The sequence below is a fragment of the Manacus vitellinus genome, unplaced genomic scaffold (genome assembly GCF_001715985.3).
Source record: "Manacus vitellinus isolate BGI_N305 unplaced genomic scaffold, ASM171598v3 scaffold_14_pilon, whole genome shotgun sequence".
Classification (NCBI taxonomy): Eukaryota; Metazoa; Chordata; class Aves; order Passeriformes; family Pipridae; genus Manacus; species Manacus vitellinus.
This window is the reverse complement of record NW_021939063.1, coordinates 14826989-14854840: the sequence shown is the minus strand read 5'-3', so window position 1 is coordinate 14854840 and position 27852 is coordinate 14826989. Positions and strand designations below refer to the sequence as shown.

At 58.1% G+C, this 27852-nt stretch overlaps 3 protein-coding genes across 3 annotated transcripts in view; 1 reads left to right on the top strand and 2 right to left on the bottom strand.

Moving 5' to 3' along the window:
• DNAH1 (dynein axonemal heavy chain 1) overlaps positions 1-1516 on the top strand; it is a 73223-nt gene extending 71707 nt beyond the window's left edge. The window contains exons 77-79 of the mRNA XM_029958280.1: positions 148-354; positions 773-1007; positions 1380-1516. Coding sequence (XP_029814140.1) covers positions 148-354; positions 773-1007; positions 1380-1501 — 564 coding nt within the window. The 3' untranslated portion in view covers positions 1502-1516. The remainder of the gene's footprint in view (positions 1-147; positions 355-772; positions 1008-1379) is intronic.
• Positions 1517-1775: 259 nt separating this feature from the next.
• Positions 1776-17298, bottom strand: BAP1 (BRCA1 associated protein 1). The gene is made up of 17 exons (XM_029958350.1): positions 17292-17298; positions 11153-11359; positions 11000-11054; positions 10215-10347; positions 9746-9865; positions 9265-9326; positions 8980-9122; positions 8224-8302; positions 7432-7555; positions 6989-7106; positions 6618-6805; positions 6201-6334; positions 5216-5610; positions 4929-5089; positions 4157-4249; positions 3561-3633; positions 1776-3290 (listed from the first exon to the last, which is right to left on the bottom strand). The coding sequence occupies exons 1-17, from the start codon at positions 17296-17298 to the stop codon at positions 3157-3159; spliced, it is 2226 nt and encodes a 741-aa protein (XP_029814210.1). The 3' UTR covers positions 1776-3156.
• Positions 17299-17465: 167 nt separating this feature from the next.
• SEMA3G (semaphorin 3G) lies at positions 17466-24599 on the bottom strand. Its single transcript, XM_029958349.1, has 15 exons — positions 24417-24599; positions 23374-23436; positions 21861-21980; positions 21094-21184; positions 20896-21012; positions 20517-20659; positions 20323-20437; positions 20150-20219; positions 19810-19954; positions 19337-19568; positions 19137-19228; positions 18851-18892; positions 18465-18690; positions 18023-18162; positions 17466-17930 (listed from the first exon to the last, which is right to left on the bottom strand). Exons 1-15 carry the CDS (start codon positions 24597-24599, stop codon positions 17466-17468), a joined length of 2244 nt encoding a protein of 747 aa, XP_029814209.1.
• Positions 24600-27852: the final 3253 nt, after the last annotated feature.

Below are 27852 nucleotides of genomic sequence, written 5' to 3'. Positions count from 1 at the left end.
GCTTCCCTGGCACAGAGATATTTCCTGCCTAGTGCAGCTCACAGTTCTTCCCAGCCCCTGGGCTCTGGGCAGCTGTCACTGACTGTGGCACAAGCTCTGGGCTGTCCTTGGCTGCATTCAGCACCTCCCTCTGTGGGTCCCCCACAGGCCTATCCGTCGCTGAAGCCCTTGGCATCCTGGGTGAACGACTTGGTGCAGCGCATTGAATTCCTGCAGAACTGGATCAGCCACGGGATCCCCTCCGTGTTCTGGATCAGTGGGTTCTTCTTCCCTCAGGCCTTCCTCACAGGGACACTGCAGAACTTCGCCAGGAAGTCTGTCATCTCCATCGACACCATCTCTTTTAGCTTCAAGGTCAGTAAATCAGGTGGAGGCTTTGGAATTTTTTGGAATCTGCTCCTAGAAGGCCACAAAGGCAGCAGTTTTAACCCTGACCTGCCCAAGAGGTGAAGCCACCAGCTGCACAGCTGCCTGTGGATCCATCACTCCCTTTGGGCTTGAATATACCCATCCACACTGCCAGACACCTCCTCAAGGCTGGCAGAGGCTTCTCTGCCTCTCCAGACCTGCTCATGTCCCCCTCCACCAACTCTGTCACAGGCTGCCCCACATGACGTGACCAGCCAAAAAACACAGCCCTGCCCCTCTGAGAGCTGGGGCAGGCTCACCTTTGGCAGTGCTGGCTTAACTAAGAGCAGCTTATGAGGCTCCTTAGGGCTGAGCCCCCAGGGACATGCCTTGCCCAAGGGCCCCATGCCCGGTCCCCTGGCAGGTCATGAAGGAGTCGGTGAAGGAGCTGAAGCGCCAGCCCGACATAGGCTGCTACATCTACGGCTTGTTCCTGGAAGGCGCCCGCTGGGACCCCGCGGCGGGTCAGCTGGCAGAGTCCCGGCCCAAGGAGCTCTACACAGAGATGGCCGTCATCTGGCTGCTGCCCGTCGCCAACCGCAAACCTCCGGAGTCCGGCTCCTACCTGTGCCCCATCTACAAGACTCTCACCCGCGCAGGTAGGTGCCCTAAAGACACATCTCCAGAAGCACGGGAGCTGCAGGAACAGCTAGGAGGGGCAGCCCAGGAGAGGCAGAAGGAGTTCCTCCTGCCATACACTGGCATAGAGTGAGGCACTGTAGGCTGAAGCCATCCAGGGAGACAAAGATTTCTCCTGCTGTGGTTGTGGAGATGGAGCAGCCAGGCACTGTGGCTATGCAGCAGTGCCCCTGGCCAGGCTCCCCACAAGCTCACAAGCCTGTTTCCCCCAGCCCTGCTCAGCCTGTCACCTGGCTCAGGGTGGGGGACGGGGGCTCCTGGATGGGGGTCACTTGTCCAGGACTCCCCTGTCAGTGTGCAGCAGCACCACCCCCTTGCTTCCCCCATTACAGGCACACTGTCAACAACGGGCCACTCCACCAACTACGTGATTGCTGTGGAGATTCCTACGGACAAGCCACAGAAGCACTGGATCAAACGGGGCACAGCCTTGATCTGTGCCCTGGACTTCTAACCAGGAGTCCCACCCACCCAGCCAGCCCAGGAACCCATTGCAGCTGAGGGTCTCAGCCAGGCCGCTGCTCCCTCTCCTCCTGCTCTCTTCCTGTTGAGGTGATTCCTGCCCTCCTCCTATTGAGGTGTGTCAATAAATTGAGCCTGACTCCACCAGCAGCACAGGCACCTGGTGGTGTTGCACCTCAAGTCTTTACACCTCGGAAGAGCTGCTAGCAGGGGAAACATGGCCTGGAGCTGGCACTCGGTGCTCCCAGCCACACACACACCTCTCCTTTGGCTGGCTGTTACAGGATAGCTTTATTCCTTCAGACAGATCCATTATTTACAGCACTTGATATTAGACACAGCAAGAGACAGAAGGATTTTCTTTCCTTCAACAAATACCAAAAGAACTCTTTCATTTCATAGTCAAGATCCGTACACATTTTAAAAAATTCAGTCCTCTCCTGTGGCACCTCCACCACAGGACATCTCTGGAGGGCGGTGCTCACCTCTGACACCTCAGATTTCCACCAGGCTGCTGGGGGGTCAGGCAGGAGACCATGTGCAGAGCACTGGCAGGAGGCAGTGGGAAAGAGGCAGCCAGGCTGCACCAGCAAGCTCTGGTTAGCAGCCAACCAGGGGCTTGGGCAGGAGGAGCTGGAGGCTCCCTTCACTGCTGTCCCCCTCCCACCTCCACCACTGCAGCAACCACCTGCCTCTCCCCATGCTGAGAGGCTTCACTGAGCCACATCCAGCATCCACCCTGGTGCTGTGCCCAGCAGCACCAGACCACCCTAAGAACCTGGTCTGTTCATACATAATTCATGGAGTCTCTCTAGGGACTGGAACAATCCCTCGTGACCTACAGGCGCTGCCAGGGCCACGGGGCTGGTCCCAAGTGGAGCAGCCATGGCAGCAGAGCCATGGGCCACCCCCAGCACCACCACAGAGGGCTGGGCACAAGGCCCAGCTCCAGGGACAAGCCTGCCCACGCTCACCCAGCAAGAGATCTGCCATGCCCACCAGGGAAAAGCTACACTGGGGTGGTATCACCATCCCCAGGAGCCCAGGCAGCACTAGGCACTGGGACAGTGCAGTGCAGGGTGGGTGCAGAAGGGGCTCTGTCCCAGACCCACCTTGCTCAGAATGGCCAAAGCCTGGGTTAGGAGCAAAAATGAGTTTGGGGAAGGGAGGGAGAAGGATAGAAAACACAGACATGAGCGGCCCAGGGAAGCACAGAGCTGAAGGTCTGGATGCAGGAGGACACAGGCCACAGCCAGCTGTGGCCAGCACAGCCCCACGTGGGCGTTGCCAGCATTCCCACACCACCAGACCCACCACCAGCTGGGTGGGCTCCTTCCTTCCCATCACAGTCCTCAGCCACGGCACTGAGCCACAGCCCCACGGCATCTGGGCACTGCCATGGCATGGTCAGGCAGCTGGGGCACTCTGGATTGCCTTCTGCTGCAGGGATTCCTCGAGACATATTCCTGCCCTTCACTGCTCAGGTGCAGAGGAAAACCCAATTTCCATTTGTCCCCAGGTTCCACCTCTGCCGAGGGCTTGTCACTGTGGTCCCTCTTCCTTGGGCAAAGGGTAAGGTAGATCCAAGTGTCATTGCCCAAAGGCACAAAGCCCCAGCTGCTGTTTCTCACAGTCCTGGCTTCCCAGCTACTGGCGCTTGGCTTTGTACGGGCGGGAGCGTTTCCGGCGGTCCGGCTTCCTCTGCTTGTGCAGGCGGCCGATGCTGACCCCCTGCCGCCTGCGGACCGAGATGTTCTGCTCCACGAGGCTGGCCAGCATGCCTGCAGGGACAGCACACAGACATGGGCCTGGAGGGTTGGAATTACCTCCCTCCCTCCCTCACCCAAAACCCAGCAGTGGGCACCTCCTGAGACTATGAATCGAGACACACAGCAGAGACCTGGCTCCCTGGAGTGAGTGCTACCCTGTGTTCCCCAGGCCGGGCAGAAACAGGGAGCCAGGCAGGGTGAGCTTCCCAGGCTCCCAGCTGCTGCTCCCCAGCTGAACCCAAACCCCACTCCCCATCCCCTCAGCTGCACAGCACAGCTCACCTTCCTGGGCCAGCATGGAGATGAAGGTACAGATGAACTCATCGTAGTTGTGGGTTCTCCTCTGGTCATCAATCTACAAAGAGACAAATCCACAAGTGAGTGGCAGGGAGAAAGGAGAGTTCAAGCCTAACAGGACAAAGAACTGGCTTGCCTAGCCCAGCCCACAGGCCAAGGAGACCCGAGCAGGAAGGGACCCACTTCCCAGCCTAGCTTGGGTCAGTGCACAACTGGGACTGTCTCCATCCTCATTCAGATGCCAGCTTTTTCCATAAAGGGCAGCTGGGAAGAGGCAAGAGTGGGCAGGGCAGGAATCCTGCCAGGCCTTGGGGCAGACTGCCCCCTTCCTCCTGTCGGTGCTGATGTTCAGCTGTGGCACAGCCCAGCACTTCACCACCCTCCTCAGTGCTGCCCCAGGGCTGTGTCTGCCCTGGCTGGAGCCCTGCTCCGCTGGGCTGTTTGGTAGTGAGGAAGGAACCCTGAATGCTCCCCATGGCCATTCTCAGCTGGACCACACTCCCTCCATTTTTACATAAAAACAACCCAGACAGAAACCTCTGGGGAGCAAAATCAGCAACACAAACAAGCCATCAACACACCTTGAATTTCTTCCTCTTCTCCACCTCCTCCTTCAGGCAGGCCTCATAGTTTGCAATCTCTGCCTCCACACACTTCAGCAGCGCCAGCAGCTCCTACCAGTATCAAGCAGACAAAATGTGAGCACAGACCCAGCCACAGCCCAGGAGCCAGCAGGGTGAGCTGGCAGGTGTTCCTCTCTGCACTGGGAAAGGGAGGATTCAACAAAGGAAAAACACATGCCAAGGGAAAACAAAGAGAGATCAGTTCATTGTAGGGAGTTCAGTACGGCAGGTCCCAGGGGAGCTGGGTTCTGCCTCAGCCCCATTGTACCTGGTTCTGGGACAGAGGGAAGGGATGAGTAACACCCCAGGGGCTGCTTCCCCTCAAAAACAAAATCCATAGATTTCCCTTTTGAGTGGCAGTTTCTAGCCAGCTCTCCTCCCCTGGCAAACTTTTGCTGCCTGAGCCTGGTCCTGTCCCTGGCTGGAGGGCACAGACAGGCCGTGAAGTCACCAGCAGGCTGGGATTTGGGGACGCAGGCTCTCACCAGCCCCTGGCCCGGAGGAGAGCACAGCAGGCTGAACGTCTCAGCTGCAGAGACAGGGGCTGTGCCCACTGCTCAGGCAAAGGTCCCCGAGACGACAAGGAAAACCTGCACTGCCCTGTGCCCTGAGGCACGGCTGCGACGACACGCGAGCGGGACAGCGTGCACATGCGGTTCGGTCACTGCCAGCGCCGCTGCGCCTCCGGCTGAGCTCCACGCTCCCAGGGCTGTCGCAGCACAAAACTCACCTTGGGAGAATACTTTTCCCCCCCAGGGTGATCACTGGTCCTGCCAAGTCCCACCTTCTCTTTGCTGTCACTGGCCTCACTGCCCTCCTTCTCCTCCAGTTTGATCGCGACCGGGGCCTCTTCACCGGGTTTAATGGAAGAGGGGGAGCCTTTCCCCCCATCTGCACAGAGGGTAAGGAAGCATCAGGAGCCATCACAAAGGACTGGCACCCGCTCCTGAAATCCAAGAACACCTTCCTGTCACTGCAGGGGAGATGCCACCCCCACAGAAGCTGGCAGGCACCTACCTGCAGCAGCCAGTGGGCAGAACACGCCGTCCTCGGTGAGGTGCAGCAGCCCGGAGCTGACGATGGGCCCCAGGTCCCTGACGGCCCGGTTGTAGCGCAGGCAGTCGACACGCAGCAGCCCGTCCTCCTCCCCAAAGAGCACCTTGGAGATGTGGGAGGTGACGGGGCTGGAGGGGCGCGTGGGGTTGGCGGAGCGGATCGGGGAGCGCAGCGGGACCACGGCCACGGCAGCACCCCCGCCACTCGTCTTGATGGACAAGGGAATGGAAAGATCCTTTTGAGACTCCTTCAGCTTCTCAGCAAGGACGTTGATGGTGTTGGGCTGGAGGACAGAGAGCTGGCCATCCGCAGCCCCCGCCACATGCTCTTGCTTCACCTGCCCTTTCCTCTTGTACCTGCCCAGGAACACAGCAGGGAAGGTGAGTAGCTGGTAGAAGAAGGTGGGGGCCCAGCACAGCCACTGCCAGCTCTGCATTCAGCAGTCTAGGCTGCCTGTTGGGATGAAACAAGGCCTGAAACATTTCTAGGTCACCCCCAGTGCCACCAGCTTCTCAGGCAGCATACCACCACCACTGACTCCTCAGTCCCAGGGACCCCTACACAGCCAGGGGTTACAGGGTGCTGCGTACCCCTGCTCTTCTTCCAAAGCCCTAAAAGCACCCTTGCTATGACCCCATCTTCCTGACCTGAGAACAGTCTGAGCACACCAACACTGTCACCAGGAGATGAACTGGCAACTGTTCCTCAAAGCCTGATGCCAATACATAGTTACACCCAGGGCAGCTGAAATTCAGGGTTGGTTGTGAAGAGCTACAGAAGGGCTACACAAAATCCAGTGAGTGAGCAGTGAAATAGAGGTGAAGAGGAGAACACAACTATCAGTGCTCAGGAAAGAGATATGGAAGTCCCTGTTGGCAGTTCTGCAAATGTCAGCTCTCTGGCCCCTGCCCTCAGCTCAAGCTGAGGCTGAGTTGGTGTTACTCACCTGATGGCTGAGTTGGTGTTACGAACTTCCTCCTCCTCATCATCATCATAGTCATCCTCATCATCCGAGTACTGCTGGTGCTGTCGGACTGGGACCCGGTTGCGACCCACTCCTGCTGCCAGGTCTTCCTCCTCCTGCAAAACACCATTGCTGAAGGCCTGCTGGCAGTGGGGCCAGAAGGAAGAGCCCAGTGGACACATCCTTGGTCCAGACCAACACCAGGACTCATCCCTTTTGAGAGGAGACAGGGACCCTTCCCCCTGCTCGCTCAGTTGACCCATGTTGACACTAACATCCTTTGCCAGGTCAGTCTTTATTGACTGTCTCCCCTTCCAGCCTGGGTTAGTGCCAGGGCAGGCAGGCTTGGGCCAGGCTTAGGCCAGCTGACAGCCACAGTCCCACAGAGCTCCAGCCTACCTGCATGGGGGACTTGGCGTAGTTGTGGTTATCCAGGAAAGCTGGCAGCCTCTGCACGATGGGGTTGGGGTTCCCTGGAGGTGCCCCGTTGATGCCGCACACTGATGTCTTTGGCCCCAGTTTGGCTTTGTTGGATGGGCTCTGCGTGGCCACAGGGTGGCCCTGGCTGGGGGGCTCATCAGTGCCATCTGCCACACAAGCACAGCACAGCCTTTCATCACCAGCACTGTCACCTTCTACTCCCTGTCCTCTTGCCCACCCCACAGAAGAGCTCTTATGCTCCATCACACCATCACCCCCATCTCCAGCTGTCACCAGTGTCCCCAAGCTTAAGCCTCCCACTTTGAAGCTCCACTGGTATGGGGGCCTACCTGGGTGGGTGGTCTCTGGAGTCACAGTCTTGCTGCTGGCTGGCTTTGCCTCTTCAGGAGGTTGAGACTCTTGAGACTTCTGGGTCTGTATCAGCTCAGGCTGAGTTACTCGAATAAGCTTGAAGGCAAATGACAGACAGAAAGTGAATGCTGGATTAGGGTGACCCAAACCACATCCCTCCCATTCCAGCAGTGCAGAGCCTGTGAGGGGGAGCCAACCACTGAGAATCCAGGTGCACAACCGACAGTGCCATGGTGAGCCACCTCCCACATGAGCAGCAAAAGGCCAAGCAGCAAGGCTGGTTATCTTCTCTTCCCACAAGCCATTTCCCAAGGCCAAACAAAACCCCAAAATTCAGGGCCCCTGTAACACAGGGAGATGCTCTACAAACAGCCTATTCCCACCCCAGGCTTGCCCCCCCTCAGGGCCTGGGCTGTCCTACCTGCTGCAAGGCCTCGAGCACAGTCTGACGGTTCATCTTCAGGATGTGCAGTTTGGACTCGTACTTCATCCTGCGGTCGGGCACCACGGCCATCAGGTTGAAGCGGATGTCGTGGTAGGGCTCCCTGTGGGAAGGGCCAGCGGGCTCAGCCGTGGGCCAGCAGTGACAGCCTGTCCCCCAGCACAGGGCAGCAGGCTGCCAGCCCCACCTCCACCTCCTGCCCGGGCATCTAACACCGACACACCCGAGGCTTCTCCCCCAAACCAAGTCAAACCACACACTGGCTGATGAAGCAGAGCAAGGTTGCTTCAGCCACCACAAAAAACATCCCTCACGCTCACTGGTGGGGTAAGGTGGAAAGGGACCTGAGGAAGTCATCTGCTCCAGCAGGATTCACCCAGTGCTTGTAACCAGGACCACAACCAGAAAGCTTTTGTGTATCTCCAAGGATGGAGACTCCACATCATCTCTGGGCAACCTGTGCCACTGTTCAGTCACTCTCATGCCCAAGCATCCCAGAGGCCCATCTCAGGGTCAGAAGCACCATTCCTTCTCCTATGGACTCCAGCTAACAGAGGCCTCGTTACACTGTGCAGCCATTTGCAGGGACTCTGCATCACACAGAGAATGCAGCTTCTCTGTGTGCTCTGTGGGCAAGAGAAGGCAACGAGGCAGAGCACCTGCACATTCTCCACCCCTACTTGCACAGCTTGCTGCTCAGAGACCACAGCAGAAACAATCCAGGGGAAAATGGCAGGGGGCTGGTGCCCACCCCATGGCTCGGGAGATTACCCTGCAGTGGCCAGGCCAATGCGCTCCATGATCACTCTCCTGGCTTTGTCCGTCCATTCCTCGTCCTCAGCCCATGGCCCTGTGATAACAAGACATAGCTGGACTTGGCAGAGAAGGCCAAGGCTCCTGCTTCAGACTCACAGAGCAGATCCTGCCTTCCCCACCAGAGGCAATCCCATGGCTCCCTTACATACAAGGGGGCAAGTCAGCAAGGGGCCCAGGAGGCAGAAGGACTATGTGTCAGCCTGTACACGAAGTGGTACCTTACCAAAGGGCCTGACACACAGAAACTAAGTCCTAGCAAGGATAAATATTTGAAAGGCAGAACTGAGCAGTCATGTTGTAAAAGAAGGGAGTAACCTGGGCAGCTCGCTGGGATCTGTGTTGGGACCTGGTGCCTCAACATGCAATGGTTATTTGGCACAAGGAGAAAGTGAGGAAGAGAAATTGTCCTTGTGATACCACATTATTCCAGAGCTGCAGAAGTACCTTGTGACCCTGAGCAAGTGGAGAGAAAAATGGCAAGGCTGAAAAAGCAATGCAACATATTTAGAAACAACTGCCTTCTAGGCACAGTTCCCAGCACCGTGCACAGGCTCCAAAATGAGCTATCAAAACTCGGGACAAATCTGGGAGCCATCGGAATGATGCTCCACTAACATCAGCTAACACTAAGCGGCAATGAAAAGCAATACATTTGGACACACCAGGGAGCTGTTCACCTGTGTCAATGGGGAGGGGCAGGCGGGCTCTTACCGTGGTCAATGGGATAGACCTTCAGCCCGTCCAGCTCAAAGAGCCGCCCCTTGATGGGGACGTAACTGACAAAGTGAAAAGCCTCCATGGTCCGCACGGCGCTGATCCCATTCTGCTTCTCCGGCAGGTGCCGCGGCTCCGGCCTGGGGGGGCAAGAGAGGTCAGTGGAGAGTCTGCTCCTCCAGGGAGAGGGACCTGAAGGCACACACTCCTCACTCAAGAGAGGTCAGTGGAGAGTCTGCTCCTCCAGGGAGAGGGACCTGGAGGCACCCACCCCTCACTCACCTGGCATGGCTGTTGTGGGCCTTGGCCAGCTCCGGGGCGTTGCCGATGGCATAGCCTTTGCTCTGCAGCCAACAGCAAGAGAGGAGAACAGCTGAGAAGTGACAGGAGGCAAACAAAATGCTTCGCCCACTCCCTCCATCCATCCACACACAGGACCAGGACAACAACTTCCAGGCACAAACTCAATTTCTACTGAAGAAATTACAGCTCTCAGAGAGAAACATAGACTTCATAATAGGTCTGAATGGAGGAGAAAGGATTTTGAACACAGGGAGTAACATGACAGAAGGCTCAGAGCTGTGCCCAGCCTGGGGACCAAGGCTCTGAGCAAGGCAAGGCAGGGTGATGAGAGAGAAGAGGCAATCCTGCTGCAGCATGCAGCCACAGAGGGCAGGGAAGGAGCCAGCTCGATAGAGCATCACCCCGAGAGGACAGTGAGAGGCAGAATCACATGCACCAGCCCTGCCCACCCACCCCCTACCTCAGGGCTAAAGCCTTTGGTGAAATCCTTCATGCGGCTCAGCGTGGGGCCCAGGTCAACATTGTTGCAGTTCAGGAGGACGCTCAGCAGGGCATGGGTGGCACAGGAATTGGGGATCAGCTGGAGGGTGACACAAGGACCAGCTTAACCAGCAGGAACAAGGCAGCCCTTCAACAACCCCTCAGCATGGATATCAGTTGAAAAGTACTGACAAGAACCACTTATGAGAACAGCAACCCAGTCCTGGCTCTGGATGGAAGGAGGGTGGTCAGTCTCAGCGAGTCACACCGTGCCCCCTGAGCTCACAGCTCAGGCCACAGCCTCCCAGCCCTCACTGCATTCCCTCCAACCTGGAGCTCAGGGAAGACACTCCCAGGAAAGAGGTGCTGCCCCATGACCAGCAAGAGCAGTACCACCCTGCTTCCCCGAGGTGCCACAGCAGACACCCCCACACACCCTTTTCCCTCACCTGGTGAGCAAAGAACATGTTATTAACGATGTCATCGTCGATCACCGACGTCTCATCCACCAGCGTGGAGACCTTCCGGCGGGATCTGCGCTCCTCAATCCACTTGAACAGGAAGATGAACCCATACACAGGGCTGAGGAGAGAAGTCAGCAGCTGTGGCACCTTGGACCAACCACAGCAGGGGTCTGCCCTGCCCAGCGCCAGAAACCTTCTGTTTCAAACCACAGGCAGAGCAAAGACAGGGAGGAAAAGCAGAACCACCACCCCTGGCACAATCCCCTCAGCCCCACATTACTCCTGTGCTGATGCTCCAGGCTCAGCCAACAATCAAGCTTGAAAACTTTGGGGTTTGACAAGTCTTAAGAGTCTGAAGACAAAGAAAAAGGGAAATTCCTCTCTGGACACTGATTGACCTGCAGAACAGTGCCTGACCACCAAATGACCTCTCCTTTACACCCATCTTCATTCTCAGGAGGAGTTCAGCAATGGCTTTTAAGAAGCAACAGTCTCAAAGCCATTTCACAGCACTGGGACAGGCAGAAATCCCATGCTGCAAGAACACTGGTGGGCACTGCACCTCTCCATGGGGAGAGAGAGACGAATCCCTTGCACTGTGTCCCACACCTGCCCCAAACCTGACAAAGCCCTCCTAGTTCATCACGTACAGCACTGACCTCCATGACTCAGATGAGCTCACACAGCCCCTCTGAATGCCTAGCAATGAGTGCCCAGGTCCACAGACCACTCCACTTCACAAAACTCACACTCTGAGGCCTCTGACTTACCCTTGGCATTTGCTCTGCAGATCATAAATCTCTTCAACCTGTACTCCCTTGACCCCTGCAGACAAAGGGCAGAAGCTGGTGTAAAGCCCACCAGAAAGGATGGGGTAACATCAGGCACAAAACTGACTTCAAAGAAAGGCTTCTTGGACTCACCAAAATCTTCCACCAGGAGTGTGAAAAGACCTGGAAAGGAACAAAACCTACAGGTTACTTCTGTCTGAAGAAGGCAGAAGGAAACCAGCTGCCACAGTCCCCCGAAGGTCCCACATGGTCCCAGGCGACAGCACAGCTGGAAAGTCCATGGCAGAGCAGCACCAGGATCACACTGAGTCCAAGCAGCAGGGATGTTGAGTCCTGGCTCTGACTACCTTCATCCCTCCATCCCAATTTATCACCCTCTTCCTCGAGAGGATCTGAACTAGCCCTCTCCTGCCAGAGCCCAGTGCACCCAGACCCACCTTGGGCACCCTGAGCCACTGCAGGTGACCAGCCAAGAAGTAAATCCCCACTGTGAGCAGCAGCAGGGAGCACCTGAACAGCACACACGCTTTCAACCAGAGGGAAAAATGGCTGAGTAGACCTTAGGAGATTTTAAAGGAAGATAATTTCTGTTCTTGTTAGTGAAAGACAGGCAGTGAAAGGAAAGCAGTTCACAGCAACAGGACTGCAAGGAAGTCCAAGGGCCGAAAGGCTCATCTTCATCTCTCTCTTTCTTGGGGGACCAAATCTAAGAGCCTGTCTCCAGTGACTACAAAATTTCCTGTCCAGGAGGACATAACCAGGGACACAGAGACAACAGCAAGGAGACCAAAGGATTATCAGACATCAGCAACTGAGTGGCAGCTGCCACTGTGATGCCACAGCAAAGCAGTCAGCCCGATTTCCAGGCAGTCACCCTGCACATGGAGTGAGCGAGCTCGAGACTGGAATAACAAAACTGCTTCTTTATCTCCCACATAAAGGCTGTTGAAAGCCTGGGAGGAAGTCCAGGGAATACCAATAAGAAGGATTAAATCCTGAGAAACATCCCTGTAAGCAACAGATTTAAGGACCCTGAAGTAAGTAGCTCAGTTAAGAAGTGAAGAGCCCAAGAAGCTTCCACACCAAAGTTAAAATTATTAAAACAAGGAGAAAACTTCTGGGAGCAAAAAGTCTTCCTTAATTTAGCAGAAAACTTATTTCTTACAAAATTCTCAATGAGAAGAAATATGTTGCAGAAATAATGTGCTTCAAACCAGAGAGAGCCTGCTCCCCCCGTGCCACACCATCACACCAAATCCCGGCGCCATCCTGGTCCCTTCCAACCCTCCCTTCTTCTCCAATTGCGCTACCTCAGCATCCCTGAAACGCACAGTCCTGCTGCTGCCATTGCTCCTGGAACACCCAAACCCCCATCTCAAATTATTTGGGTCACCTGGGACACGTTCTGGTATCCACAAGCACACACAGCAAACACCAGCAGCCTGGGTGTTCCCAAGGCTCCCCTCTCCACCCAAACCTGGATCTCCCGACCCTTCCTGACCAGAAAAGCACCCAAAGATCTCAATCCCAAGTCCCATGGCGAGGGCTGGGCAGCTCATGGGATGTGCTGAAGGCTGAGAGCAGCACGTTGGTCACTCCTAACAGCTGTCTTAGCTGCCACCTTTGCAACAGAACTGCCACATCCCAAAGAAAACCTTCCTCTGCACCAACAGGTTATCTCCCAGGCAAATCTTCCCCCCCAGCTATAAGAATCCAAACCATGCCCTGTCTTCAGCTTTGCTGTGGTGAAGATGGAGTGGATGGGAATGATTTCTGCAGTTCCCAAGCACCAGTAAAGAGGACAAACAGCAGCAAAGCCCAGCATGACTGGGAACAGACAAACAGAATCCTTCACTGAGCACAGGAGACCAGTGTAATTCCAGAGAACCAATTTCCTCACTCACAGCCTCAAAAACTCACCACCCCATCCCACAGAGCAGCTCCTACTGCAGCAACTCAGCAGTGCTAAAACAATACTCAGACAATGCCCCCACCCACACCAGCTCTGGCCCCCAAATCCCAACCTGTGAAACAATTTCAGGACTCCATCACAGAATCCACCTTCTCCAACACAGGAGGGAGATGCCTGTGATCCTTCTGCTCCACTCTGGGCTTTGCAGCACCTTTCCTGGACTCCCTGGGGGAGAGGGTGTAACCCTGCACAGCCATGGCAGGGTGTGACACACACGATGGGGACACCCCCTCATGTGCTCCAAGTGACACAGGGTATCCTCAGTCCCCTGAAATCTCCAGCCAAGGCCATTCCTGCAGCACAGGGCATTCCACACACACACCCCCAGCCTGTGTTTCAGCGATATTCCAGGGTGTGTTTGCAAACAATAGGAATGCCTCATGCTGCACCTCACAGTGTTGCAGATGTTTCCCACAGAGACCCCCAGGTTTATCAACCCCCACACACACACACAGTGTCTGGGGCACCACACCCTGTGTACGGGTGCCCCCTGAGCCCTAGCCCCACTCTGAGCCTTCATAGTGCTCCTGCAGCCCCATCCACCCCATCCCTGCCCTCCACACACCTGCACTCCCATAGCCAGCCTGCCCTGCACCCCTTTAACCTCTCCCTGACCCACCCATGGGCTCTGTAACCCCCCACAGTCCCCTTTCCCTGCAGGCCCCGCACCCCTTACACCCTCACCTGCCTTCCCAACCCTCTGCCCCAGGCACCCTCTTGGCACCTCTCCCCTCCCTGCAACCCCTTTCCAGCCTTTGTTCCCATTCCACACCCTCCCACAACTCCTGCTCCTCCTACTTCGAGCCTGCACCCCACAACCCTCCCCAGGCATCTCACACACAGCCCCCCAAAGTTCCACCTGTGCACCCCACACCCTCAAAAACCGCATCCCACACTCCCAACCCCCCAAACTTCCACCCGTGCACCCGAGACGCCCCAAACTTCCACCTGTGCACCCCACTCCCCCAAGTCCCACCTGTGCACCCCACATTGCCCTGCCCGCGCCCTTCAGCCGCCGGCCTCCCTAAGCACCCCAGCCCCAGGCCGCCGCTCCCGCGTCCCTCAGAGCCCCCTGCCCCGCGGCCCGTTCGAGCCCTCTCCGCCACCTCCCCAGCCCGCCCCCGCGCACGGCGCTCTCCAGCTCCCACCAGCCCTTATTCATCTTCGCGGGCCTGCCGCCCGCCATGTGCAGCCCCTCTACGGGACCCTCCGTCGCTCGCCCCGCCGCGTCATCGTAGCGCGACGCGACGCGCCGTGACGTCACGCGGGCGCGACGCGTGTCCCCAGTGACGCCACGTGGGGCGCGAGGGGGAGGCGGAGGCACAAAGGGACCGGTGGGGGCACCGGGATCGGGGCGGTTCCATGGAAAACGGCTTGTCTAAACCATGCTAGTGTGTTTTTCTTTCTGCCACAGCGTGCAGTGGATGTTCAGAGTTTATTGCATTTAAAATAATGGGGTTTGTCACGACTCGCTCCTCACTTTTCTGCCGACCGATTTACATCGTCTCTTCTCTCCCTTTCCTCACTCTATGCTGCTACTTCTATTTATTAACTATAATAAGTAAACATTATATTATAATAAATATACTGTATTATATGTAATATATCTAATATAATAGATATAACAATATAAGATAATATAATAATATATCATGGTTAACATATTTAGATAATATATATAATAATATACTATACTATAAGATAATATGTACAGTATAAAAACATATATGCTATATTATATATACTATATAAAAATTTAATTCTTTTAGGGAATTTAGTTTGCAGCACTTGTTGCTGAACTTTATTCCTGTGATTCCATACGCACTGTGATACTTCAGTACTTTCTTAGTTCTGCCCCTGTGCCCTTCAAGGAGGATCTGCTTATTGCAACACTTAACAGCACCGCTGAGAGTACAGGCATCTACCAGGATTTGCAACGTCCCAGAACGTTGGAGGGACCCCCTGCGTTGTGCTCATAGCAAGGGCTCCAAAAACGTGCATGTTGGGTGGAAAGGAATAGCAGGCACGATAATGTGGGTGCATCTGCCTGGTGGGTTGAGGGGTTTGTTGTTCTTTTGTTTGTTTGTGGGGTTGAGTGCTGGGTTTTTTAGGGTTGGGAACCAGTATTCTGTCGGACTCGATGGTCTCAGGGGTCTTTCCCAACCTAAGTGATCCTGTGACTCTGTGTTGAGGTGCCACCCGTGCCGGCCCTGCTCTGGCCAGCAGCTCCACTTTCTCCGCCTCAGGAGGCTGGAAGGCTCCCTGGGCGAGCGTGCGCCCCCGCGCTGCACTTCCTTAGGAAGTGAGATAAAAATAGGAGCGGGAATGGCTGTGCCTGTTTCCCCCACCTCCACGGCTTTGTTCTGCGGCCGTTCCCACACACACCCCGTCCCCCGGCGCCCCCCTCACCCCGCTCTGCCCTGGGACAGCACCAAGCCCCAGGTAGGGCTTGTTCCCCTCATGCTGCAGGTGCTGAATCTGCCCATGGATTGTGTCTCCTTCCACCCCCTGGGGGCCTGAGGATGTGTTCGTGGTCGTCCAGCACATGGAAGTTTCCAGGGACTCAGGTCACCTCAGCTGCTGGTGATCCCAAGACAGGCAGTCCTGACAAAATCCCTCCTGCTCCAGCCTTAGCGGTGTAAATCTACCCAGGAGGGCCAGGCTCAGCCATCCCAGAGATTTACTGGGAGGCGGGATAGGCCCTTTGGGGGACTGTTTTCTTCTGGTCTCTGTTCCTGCTCAGTTTGAAGCATTGCTGGCCCTGGTGCCACCTCCAGATGGGTCCCACAGGAGCTCAGGTTTGGGTCCCACACACAGCGTGGCCTCAGAACCCTTCTTGCTGCCTCCCCCCAGACGAGCAGCTCATCCCCTGCCCTATGGAGCTCAGAGAGTCGCTCAGAGGCAGCAGGGCACAGGCATTCCAGCATGGGTCAGTGCAGGCACTGTTGAGCCCTTTAATCCAGGCCCTGAGGAATCAGACTCCTGTCTCTCCTTTCTGGCTCTACACCCAGGTCCCTCCTTGTCTCCACTTGTTGGTTGTCATTCTCCCATGCCCCCCAGGCCTGTGATTATCCAAATCCACGTGCTTGGCTCCAGCCTGGCCCCACAAGTCAGTGCTGCCAGCACCGCTCCCCTCCCTGCGGGACGTGTCCTGGCCTGCCAGCCCCACCACAGCTCTCCCATCCCAGGAGACACCCTGAGCAGGCACCTGGAGCTTGCAAGGGAGCTGGAGAAGGGGGCCAGGACCCCCAGCCCCTCTCCCTGGGCAACGGCAGTGCTGCCCATGGACTTTGCTCCCCGCGAGCTGTGCTGCAGCACAAACGCACACACTCACAGGGAGGAGAGATGATATCACAACCTGGCTTTGTGTGAGCTATTTAGGGCCTTTTAATTATTATTATTATTATTATTTTTCTTTCCCGTCCCTCCGGCTCCGAACAATGCCCATCCCAGCGGGGCCGAGGTTCACACCATTGTGTGGGGCTGCCCTGCCTCAGGAAGGGGCAGATCTTTATCACCCCGGGCCTGACCAGGAGTGAGCTCATGTCGGGGGAGGAAAGCAAGGAGCACCTCACCATGCACCTACCCCAGCCCCTGCATTTGGGGGAGACCCCAGGTGCTGGTTTGGCTCCACCAGCCACCACGAGCCCACCCAAACCAGCCTCGTCCCACCCCGCCCTGCAGGGCCACCAGCCAGCAGAGACACACCCCAGCTGTGGTGCAGCCCCCCAAACTGTGCCTTCTGCCTGTCCCTGCTCCTACCTGGGCACAGTGACAGGGATGGCATCAGTGCCTCTCCCATGTTTACCCAGGAACAGGTCTAACCTGCCCACAGACATTTGCTTTTCTCCCTGACCCTGGGGGACAGAGGGGAAATGGGGAGCTGCACCCAGGCGCTGCTGAGTGAGCCCTGGTGCCAAGGGAAAGTAGGAAGGAGCCCTGTCCTCCAGGATATGCCCTGAGTGGCACAGCACGGCTCCAGCACCCCAGGCACAGCAGGTGACAGGGCTCATCCTGGACACAGATGTTTTCTGGGGTAATGCTCAGTTTTTCCCCCCATAAGAGCAGGCATCATCTTCCACAGGCTCTGGGCTGGATGGAAAGAGCCCAAAGCCATCAGCTGCTCCCCGTGGTGCCACGTTCAGCCCCTTTATTCCCAGAGGAAGCCAGCCAGCTCCTGGAGTGACAGCACAGCAGTGCCACCACACCTGCCAAGCCCCAACACACCCAGGGACCACGGCCCCCAACTGCCACAGCACCCAGCAAGAGCAAGGGGGGGGACAATGCATCCCMCCTCACCGTCCATTTCGGAGGTGACCCTGCAGCCACTGAGGGTGATGGGGACCTGCCCACCCACCTGTCCGAGGGGACCAGGCTGGCAGCACTGCCAGGGCAGGAGACCCTCGGGGCTGCCAGCAGCACGGGGAGCTGGTGCTCGCCCACGGCCACCCCACGTCCGTCACCCTGCCCTCTCTAAGTGGCTGGCACTTGCCGGGGCACACGGTTCCTCTCGCCGTGGGGTTTGGCCACCTGTCCCTTCTTGCCCACGTCCACTCCAGCCAGGGCCAGCTTGGCCTGGGCCAGCTTGCTCTTGCGGTGGTGGGGGCGGCCACTGCACCAGAGGCGGGCACAGTACTCCTCCACCCGCCGCAGGTTCTGGGAGCTGATCAGGTGCATGATGTCCTTGAACCAGGCTTTGGGAGCCTGTGGCGCCAGCCGGGGCTCGGAGCAGAGCAGGCGTGGGGGCTCGTCACCCCGCTCCCTGGGGAGGGTGTGTGCCAGCTGCTCGCCAGGGATCACCTCCAGGGCGGTCTTGGCCACGGTCTGGGTGAAGCCGTGCTCCAGGGTTTTGCAGTAGTAGGTGCCGGTGTCGTGCCGGTGCAGCTTGCGGAAGAGCAGCCCGTGCTCCGTCTGCAGGATCCGATCATCTGTCTTCACCTGCCGGCCACCACAAGGTTGGGGGAGTCCAGGTCTGGCCCTACATCCCTCCCATGTCCCCACAAGGGAAGAAAGTGCAGGGGCAGCCTCACCTCATCCCGCTGCTCGTCCGGGGGCCTCTGGACAAACCACTGCACAGTGGCCTGCGGGGACCGGGGCACACACTCCAGGAAGGTGCTGTTGTCCTCCGCCCCATAAAGCACCTTCTCCTCAACAGTCTCAAAATCATCCACTGGGGCAAAGACAGGCACGGGCTCATGAGGAGGGCAGAGCCAGGCTTCCACCTGCCTGTGTGTCAGCCCCCCTGGGCCACCGTGTGGCTTCAGCCCCCTTCTCTCCCTGGGGACAGACCCCAGCCCCAGCAGCACCCACCTTCTCTTGGGGCACCCTTTGGTCTATGGGACAGGGAGATGAGGGTTCCCCAGCCCATCCCGATGGCGACAAGCCCTTCTCTGTGCTGAGGGCTGTGGATGTCAGGACACCTTGGGGCACTTAGAGGAACCCCTCATCCCTGTGGTCCCCCCAGTCTCTCACCAGTCAGGTTCTGGTCCAGACACTGGTGTGCAGGGTTACCATGACGGGCGTCCTGGCGGCGATGGCGGCGCTTGCCAGAGGGCTGGTAGTGGGTGCAGGCAGTGCCGTCCCAGGCGCAGTAGGGATCCCTGGCCAGGCAGCATTCGGCACAAGCCGAGCCGTAGGACTCGCACCGGTGCAGCCGTACCTGGGCCACCCCCAGGCTGGAGCCCACGTAGAGTGTTTGCTGGGGGAACAGCACCAAGGTGGTGATGCTCGCAGGCCCCATGGGCACAGCACCCAGGGGGCCAGCCAAGATCTCCCCAGGGCAAGCACCATGCGGCTCTGAGAGGTTGGTGACCACAGCTCAGTCCCCAGCCCTGTGGCCGAGCCATGTCTATACTCACACGCTTGACAGAGATCTCCATCTGGGTGATGGGCACAGGCACCTGCAGGGGAGGAGAGAGGATGTCAGGCTGGCTAAACCTCGCCACGGAGAGCCTGGCTCATTCAGAGCTGCCAGGGCTTTGGAGGGCATCAGGAATGTTTTGGGCCACCCTCTGCCCTCACAACCCTGAGACCTTCCAGTGCCCAACACTGCGGTGACAACCCTGAGCCTCCCTCCTCATGTGTTTCCCCAACCTGAGCTCACCCTCCTGCCCCCTCCCTTGCAAGCGGGGCAGAAAATGTCACCTTAAAAACCTGCAGCTCCTCCAGGATGACTTCCTCAGTCGTGGCTGAGCTTGTCTTCTGCAAGACCACCACCTTCAGCACCGAGCCAGCATCTGGGGGCCAAGGAGGATGGAGGTGTGAGCACCCTGCCATCACAAAGCCCAGAGGTGTGGTAACCCCAGCACTCGGGCTGCTTCCTGCGTGCTGATCCTGCTGCTCACCTGTCCCGAGGAAGAGGACGTCGTGCTGCCCGTCCTCGGCCTCCACCCGGTCCACCACGATCTGGCGCAGCCGGTGGGGCAGGTCGGTCTTCACCAGGAGGGGCCGGCGGTGCCGGGGGTACACGGGCCTGTACATGAGGGGGTGAGCGCGGGCAAAGTGCAGCACCTCGTCAGGGAAGTCCTTGGTGGTGCCGTACTGCCGCCGGGGCTGGTTGGTGGTCTTGCTGGGACACTGTGGGGATGAGAGGGGCCCAGCTCAGCCCAGCCACACCACCACCCACCCCTCCTTCACCCTCCATCGCCCCTCAAAGCTGGTTTGGAGCCCTCCTTGCCTTCCAATTTGGAATCCATCTTCTCCACCCCTTTGCCAGACTTTGGTCCACAGCTGACCAGGGGTGGATCCCATAGGGAGCCCACCCCAGCAGGTGAGAAGAAGGGGGGAAGAAGGCCCAGAGCTGCAGGGAGTCACTCACCACACCAGGCCGTGGGTAGGGCACCTTGCCCTCGTAGGCACCCCACTGATGGTGGGGGCTCTCCCGGTGGGCAAAGGGCCCGTTGAAGACCTCCCGGATGTCGGCTACGCGGTACACACAGACAGCAGAGCCCTGAAAGACGTGGCTGAAAGGAGATGGAGAACAGGATGAGCAGAGCCATGCTTGGTGCCTGTGGCAGTGGGGCTCATGGGAGCACCAACATCCCCATGCAGACCAGAGCAGAGCTGGGGAGCGACCAGCAAGCCTTGGTGACAGTGACAGGGCAGGTCATGGGTGGCTGCAGCTGGATGTCCCCAGAGGCTGGAGCTGGACCACCCACCTGACAGTGCTGAAAAGGGCATATATCTCTGGATTCTTCCCATCCTTTGTCCTCAGCAAGAAGACATCCTCTGAAAATGAGAGCATGGGGTTTCTCCTAGAATCCCCAGGGTTTCCTGAAGCCACCAACTCAGGGACTAGCCCTGGTGAGGTACAGACCCAGACACCCCTTACCCAGCTCATCGAAGTAGGTGTCAATGCCACCAGGGCCAGGGACAGAGCACACCAGCCGGGCTTTGTTGAAGGTACTCCATTTGTTGACCAGCACCCTCTGGCCACCAGCATCATTCTGCAGGGACAGGAAGCATCAGGGCCACTGCTGTGACTTTGTCCATCCCTGTCCCCCATGGTCCCCACCAGCATCTTACCACACAGACACGCCCCACACGGCTGACAATGGCGTGCTCCTTGCTGTCTGCATCCACCACCTTCTCCGTGAAGAAGAAGTAGGCTTTGTCATTGTCCCGGTCGTCATTGTCTGGGATTAAGTGGGCTGCCACAAATTTGGGGTCTACAAGCAAGAGCTGGCCATGTCAGGTGGGGTAAGAGGGCACAGCAGCCACCTCCAGCCCCACACCACGCTGGGGCTGGATGCCAGCCAGGAGGACCCCCAGACCTTGCTTCCTGGTGCCTTGCCCTGCTCATACCGGCCATGAGGGATTGCTGCACCATGGCCACTGCAAGGCTCATGGTCCCCAGCACTAGCCCAGCCAGGGGGCAGGAGGAGGGGCAGAGGGAAGCCCTTACCATGGAGTAGGCGCTGGTCCACCTCGGTGCGCAGGGCGGAGCGGGTCCCCAAACTGCGGAACACGCCGGGATCACGTCCCAGGAAATCCGCGGTGAGGCCGGCATACAGCTCCCCACCTGCAAAAACACCCAGCTTGCACAGGGACCATCCCTGGCCAGCACCCCAGAGGCTCATGGATCCCAAGGAAGATAACCCACCGATGACAGTGCTGGCGAAAGCACGGCTGGGCTCATGCGGGCACCTGCCCCGGCCGGTCTCCACACTGGCGGGGTCCAGGCTGAAGGTGTGCTGGGGAGGGGGAGCAGGCAGGTGAGCCCTGGGCTGTGCCTGGGCAGGCAGGGGCCAGCTCTGGTCCCTGCCCAGCTCACAGGCACTTCGCTGCAAGCATCCTCAGCACCAGCCCACCCAAAGAGACTGTCTGGAAATGAAATCCATGCTTTTTGAGGCAGGACTGATCCTATGAGGACACACAGCAGTTGGAGGGATCTGCCAGCCCCACTGCTTGCCTGTTAGCCTGGTCAGTCATCACGGTACAGGCAGGGCTCCTGCTGCCCACATGGTGCTGGGCTGTGAGGAGGGAACAGAGGCCCCTGCCATTCCATCCCAGCCAACTTGATTTATGAGCAGTGAGCTGGGAGAAGAGGAAATGCCACCCATACGTCAGCCCCTGGCAGGACACCAGGCTCTGTATGAGTGTTTCCCATGTCTGGAAAGGGGGTGCCAGCCCAGACAGGTGGGTCAGCTGGGGAAGGGGGTAGCAGAAGCTCGAAGGGACAACAGGGAGCTGCTTCCTGATACCGTCCCCCCTCAGTATTTAGGATGGGGCAAACACCACATCCAGCATCCCCACACAGTCTCAAGGCCACTCAGGAGGGAGGCAAGTGATGAGGATCTACTTCCCAGGGGTGTTCCACCATAGATGCTCAGGGTGGGCACCCGGGCACCCTCCACAGTGCTTCCCTACCTCGCCACGGGGCCCCACATAGACGAAGGTGCAGACAGGGTGGAAGGCGCCCGTCCCACAGGCCAGCAAGTGTGTCCGGTTGTAGGGATGCAGCACACGGACATAGTTGGCACAGTCAGTCTGGGGAGACAGCAGGGAAGAGGAAGGGTCACAGGATATTGGTGTTTTGCCCACTCCCAGCTCCCTGCCTCTAGCCTAGTGCCAGGGGTGTGAGATGGCAGCTTGTACCCAATGACAGGACTTGCACAGACTTCATCTAGGTGGTCTCCAGCCCACTGCAAAAGGGCAATGCTTTTTACTGGTCTTCCTGTCCCTGGGCACCTGTGCACTCACCCTGTCACACAGCCCATGCCAGGGGAGCAAGGTCACCTGCCCAGCAAGCTCCAAACTCAGCCCCCAACCCCTGGCGCCCAGGACGTGACCAGATGCAGGGACATCCTTTCCCATCGTGTCCCTGCACACACCGGGGATGAAACAAAAGGAGGAAACACCAGAGACAGAAACCTCAAATGTCCTGAGCTGCCTCTAAAACAGCTTTGACTGCTGCTGTCTGGAATTGTCCTCTTCTTTGGTGGACAGTAGCTATGACACTCCCAGGGCTGGAGACCTGCCACCTCTGACCTCGCGCATTCTCTCCTGGTAGTTCCCACCTCGCGCATTCTCTCCTGGCAGTTCCCACTGGAAAAGGGCTCCCATCCTTCTCCACTGTTTGCTTGGCGGCTCCCCCTGGTCAGCGCCAGCCCTGCCTGCCCCCATTGTCCCCCCCCCACCTCCCCCCACAGCAGGAGGCCCCTCATCTGCTGGGAACACCGCTCCTGAGCCGCCCTAGGGGTTCCCAGCCTCCTGCTGTTTATTTTCCCTTTGCAAAGAGCCTCTAAAATAGCAAGTGAAAAAAAAATATATGTTCAAGGAAAATAAAAAGTTGAGCCTGCCCTGGCTTGGATCTGTCGGTGAGAGCTTGTAAAATAAACACACAGAGCAGGACAGGGACTCCTGGGAGCAATTAGTCTGGGTCGAGGGAGCCTCGGGGACTTTATCCCTGCCATAGTCCTGCTTCATATTGAGGCAGGGTGATGCAAAGAGGGGTAAGGTTTGGGGAGCAAGGTCACTGAGCCTGACTGAATTACAGATTTCCCATCATTGGGGACAGCCAGGATGGGCCGGTGTTGCTGGGGTCTGGAGCACAGCATGGGGGTTGTGGTCCCTCCAAGCTCAGGTCCCAGAGCCTGGCTATCCCTGCCCACTCAGTGTAGCCACTCTGGGACACACTGGCCACGACTCTGTGGCCACAGGGCTGAGCAGAGTGATTGAGACAGCATTCCCAGAGCCTGGAGCAAGCCTCTCACATGGCCAGGCTTGGCCACTGACTTCCTGCCTCAGTTTCCCTCATACTCTACTCCGGCATTAACTGGCCTGTGAGCCCCATGGGGTCACTCCCAGCAGGATGACATGGCACAGCCCCAGCTGTGGGGACCCCCAGCTCAGGGCAGAGCACACATGGGGAGACACTCACCCCTGGATCCTTCCCCTTCCGAAAACACTCCTCCGTCTGCCCCGGGAGGGGTGGCCAGTAGATCTGAAACACAAAGGATCTGTTGGAGCAGGGAGGGGGGACAGCAGGAACTCAGCCTTGCAAATCCAGGTCCCCAGGCATGGAAAGAGGGACAGAGAGAGGGACCACGGCTCCCCAGAGCCCACCCAGTCCAGGGCTCCCACCCTGCAACTTCAGGCAGGACCCTTCCTCCTGGGGAGAGGCACCCCAGCAGTCACAGCCCAACTGGATTTGGGTGGTCATGCTGGGGATGACTGAAGCTGGCCTGGAAGGGCTTGTGGGTAGCCTGGGGAAAGAGTGCCAGGGGACAGCATGAGTGATGGAGCCCATGTTCCCCACAGATTTTGGCAGCTCTCAGACCAAGGGCAGCTTGGGTACACAAGCCCTTGACCCCATCACAGTGACCCAACACACTAAGGGCACTTCATTTCCTCCTCCCCTTTCTTCAGCTAGAAACAGTCCAGAGCCTTGTTTGAAAAACAGCAAGCCAAAGTGGAGAGGGTGAAGGACCACCCAGCACTATTGCTGTGGTCTGTCACCTCTCCCACCGAGGATCCAGGAGAGGCCGGGGGCCTCTGAGAGCCCTGACAGAGCTTGTTGCAATGATAGATGCCTTTAGCTCCTTGTCTCTGCAGGCTTGTCTATTTGGCCTGTGAAGGGGATGCCCAGATGGGGATGGGCAGGACTCACTCTCCCAATGGCAGTTTTTTAAAAGGGTGGGATCCAAAACACTGCTCAGCACCCAGGAATCACTGGTGGGCTGCACCACCAGTGTCCTATGCTGCTGCTCGTGACTAATCACTGGCTAACTGCCCTCCAGCCACCACAGCCAGACCACCTCTGCCAAGCACTACAAGTTTTCAGAATCACTTCAGGGCGCTTGAGATGGGGACACCCCCAGGGCAGGTCTTGTTTCAGGGTGACTTTGCCTGGCTCAGTTGGGCACCATCCACTCAGAGGGGCGAGGAGTCCATAGGGATGAAGCTCAGCAGCACCCAGCTCACCTCCTTGGCATCTGCACTGGCCCCATCCAGGAGCAGGGAGTAGAGCACATCCTTCCCCCCGATGAAGAGCCGATCCCGGTACTCATCCAAGTAGAGGGAGCGGAAGCCCAGGAAGCCTCGGTGACCGAAGAAGAGGACGGAGCGGTTGCTGCCTGAAAGCTCTGCCAGGGAGACAAGGCACATCAGGAGGAGCCATCCTGGCCTCAAGGGTCCCTACAAGCTGCTGCTTCTATCACAGAGCTGTCCTGGAGCCAGAAGAGTTGCTCCCAGCCTCCCCGGACAGCATCATCCTTCTCCATCCCTTCCCAGAGGTGCGGGCATCCCAGACTCAACTTGGCTGAAGTGCTGCTCTCCCTGCCAGCCAAGGAAAAAGCTGCAGAGCCAATTGGCAACAGGGTACCAGGCAAGGTTGCTGCCCCCAGCAAGGTTTGGCCAAACCAGTCCAGCCTTCTACCGTGGCTGTGCCACAGTGAGTTGGGCTGTGCCACCAGCCCCAGCCAGGAGGGTGATGAGATCACACATGGGGTGGGCAGAAAATAGGTCCTGTCCCTGCCAGGTGCCAGCCAAGGACATAATAGCAGGCAACCAGCCAGTGCCATGGCACACAAAGTCTGCTGCTGCCACCACCAGCAGACCTCGCTGACAGGGAGGTTTCCTCCACATCACACCATGGGGATGGCACTTGGGCAGAGGCACTGGAATGGGAATTCTGCATCCCTGGGATGGACATCACATCCCAAAGAAACAGGGTCTGATATCAAGACCCCCAAAGCAGGTCCAAGCATAAATTTCATGGGATGCCAAGGGGACCCTCATGGTGACGACACCGCGGGGGAAGTGGCATGACTGGTTTGCAGCAGGAAATGACTTTCAGGGTCATCAAGCCGGCACAATGGCGCCCACACAGCTGCCACAGAGGGAGAGAGCAAGAGGGAATGGCTCAGCTTCATAGGGATCTGAAAACCCATCCCAGCAACTGCCCTGAACACAGGCCAGGCCACTGTGACCTCCAGACAGAAGAGGAGGACAAAGAGCCATTGATGAGCACAGCCATGTCCCCAAACACCCTCCTGCTAGCTGCTGCTGCTGACCCCAGGGAAACCCCCAGCACGAGCATCCCCCCCACATGACCCCATGAGAGGGGAGGTGGTGCTGGGACAAGCCCAGTTGCCAGCAGCCCAAGACACTGGGGTACCAAGCCCTGCTCTTGCCAGGGGGGCCATTTATCACCTCCAGCAAGGAGGTGGCCATGCCATGCCCCCATCCTGGTGGGAAATGTGTCTTCTGGGGCCTGCAAGGGAGACAAGGTCCATCCCTGGTGGGGGACAATGGCAACCTCCATCCCATCACACACAGCTCCCATCCCTGCCAGGCTGCTCAAGGGCAGTCCCAGTGCCCTGACTGGTGATGCCAGCGACACAGAAGGATAGAGCCTCAGTGGCTCCATCCCCATCGGGAAGCCCCCTGTGCCTGCCAGCAGAGCTGGCACCAGGCCCTGGCGGCCCCTCCACCCCGTCTCCCTGGGGGTACCCTCCCCCTGTGTCCTCACAGCATCTCAGGTCCTCCCATATCGCCTGGTTCAGCACAGGAAAATGCTGTCGTCTCCTTCTATTCTTGCCCAGCAATAATATTTTCCCAGCTCAGAATAACATCAGCAAAGTCGTCGGGCTCCTTTTATTGTTTCAGGCGAGGCTTCCCCTTCTCCCCCAGACCTGGCGAATTCCTCCTGCGCCTCGGGTTACACCAGCCCAGGGCGCCTTCCTCTTCCCCCCCCACCCCCGGCTTCATCTCCCCAGGGAATAGCCCCCTGCCATGGCCCATCCATTCCTGGGACCCCTTTACCCCAGTGGGGGGAGCCCCGGGGAAGGGACAGCAAGAGAGCATTGGGCTGTGCTGCAGTGCACATAGCAGCAAAATGCTCTTTCCCCTCTTACATGAGCCACTGCTGAAATTCGAAACAAAAGGAGAAGAGTGGCTTGAAGTGTGAGGGAGAGCTGGGGACGTGGTCACCCCTGCACTCACAGCACAAAGCCTATCCCTGTCACCCCACAAATGCCACCCCGCACCCAGAGCCGCTCGCCAGGCAGAGCCCAGACCGAGGAGATGTGCGTAAACAGCTCCGGCTCGCCCCTTTCATTTCGGAGGCTCTAATGGCTTTAATTGAAATTTTCATTTTCTTTTTCTTCCCCTCGGGGAGAAGGCGGTGGCAGAATTTGTTTCATGGGAAATTTCAGTTTCTGTTTCCAATTTGGAAGACGAATGGAATAATCAGCCTAAGAAGAGGGGAAAAAAAAAAAAAGGCTTTCAAAGGTGGCTCCTCCCCGTGAGAAGCTGAGGAGCGCCCCCCGCCCGGGCCCTGAGGAGCCCTTCACACCTGGGGAATGGCCCGGCACGGCCGGACTTTGTGCTGGAGTGGATCAGACACAAAGCCAGACCCTGAGCCCCACGACCCAGCCCTGCTGTGACTCCAGACCCCCTTGCCTTGTTGCCAAGCCCAACCTGAGGACGCCGGATCCCATCAAGGGGGAGAGCCATGAGCCGTCCTGGGTGCGTGCTGGCTCCCAGGGTAAGCAGGGACCACTGAGTGCCTCAATTTCCCCTTCCACAGGGAGGCAGCCCCTGGGTCGCCTGCTGTGCCCCAGGACAGAGGCAGCTTTGGGAACCCCCAGCCCAGGCAGCACAGGAGCAGACTTTTCCCTGGCACAGGGAGGTGCTTTGCAGCTCCCGTGGCTCTCCAAGCCCTGGACTGATCATGCTTTTCCTCTCGCTGGGAACGGGGAAGATATGCCTTATGTAATTTATTTTATGTTAATTTTTTTACGAGTAGGTTCATTGCTTTGAGGCCAGAAGGAGATTGGGGCGCCCCAGGCTCTGTCAAGTTTGGCTGGAGCAGCCCGTGGATTAGGCTGGCAGAGCGGGGGATGCGGCGAGTCAGAGCAGGATCACAGGGAGAGTTTTAATTAAAACCAAACACTGCCCCCGCAGCCCCCCGAGGGGCTCCGGCACCCTGGCACCCGCACCCCAGCACGACGGGACTCAGAGGGCGCACCCCGGGGACCCCCCGCCCAGCCGAGGTTGCTGAGCACCCACCCCCGGGGGTGCCCAGGCCGAGGGACCACCCACGCACCGCAGCACGCCCCCAACACACACGGCAGAGCGTGCCGGGGCCGGGACAGTGCCGTGCCTCAGTTTCCCCGCACTCGACGTGGGAGACGATCCCCCGTGGGAAGCGACGGGGCTGGCGCGGATCCCGGCTGCACATCTCCTCTCCCCATCACTGGGCTCCCCACTTCCTCCCCCTTCTCCCCGGGGGCCCTCCACGTCCCGCGTGGGGAACGGAGGGGTGCCGGGCGGCCACTCACCAAAACCGCAGCCCAACCCGAGCCCCCAGCGCAAGGTGCCCACGAAACCTCTCCCCCAAAAAACCTGCACTCCG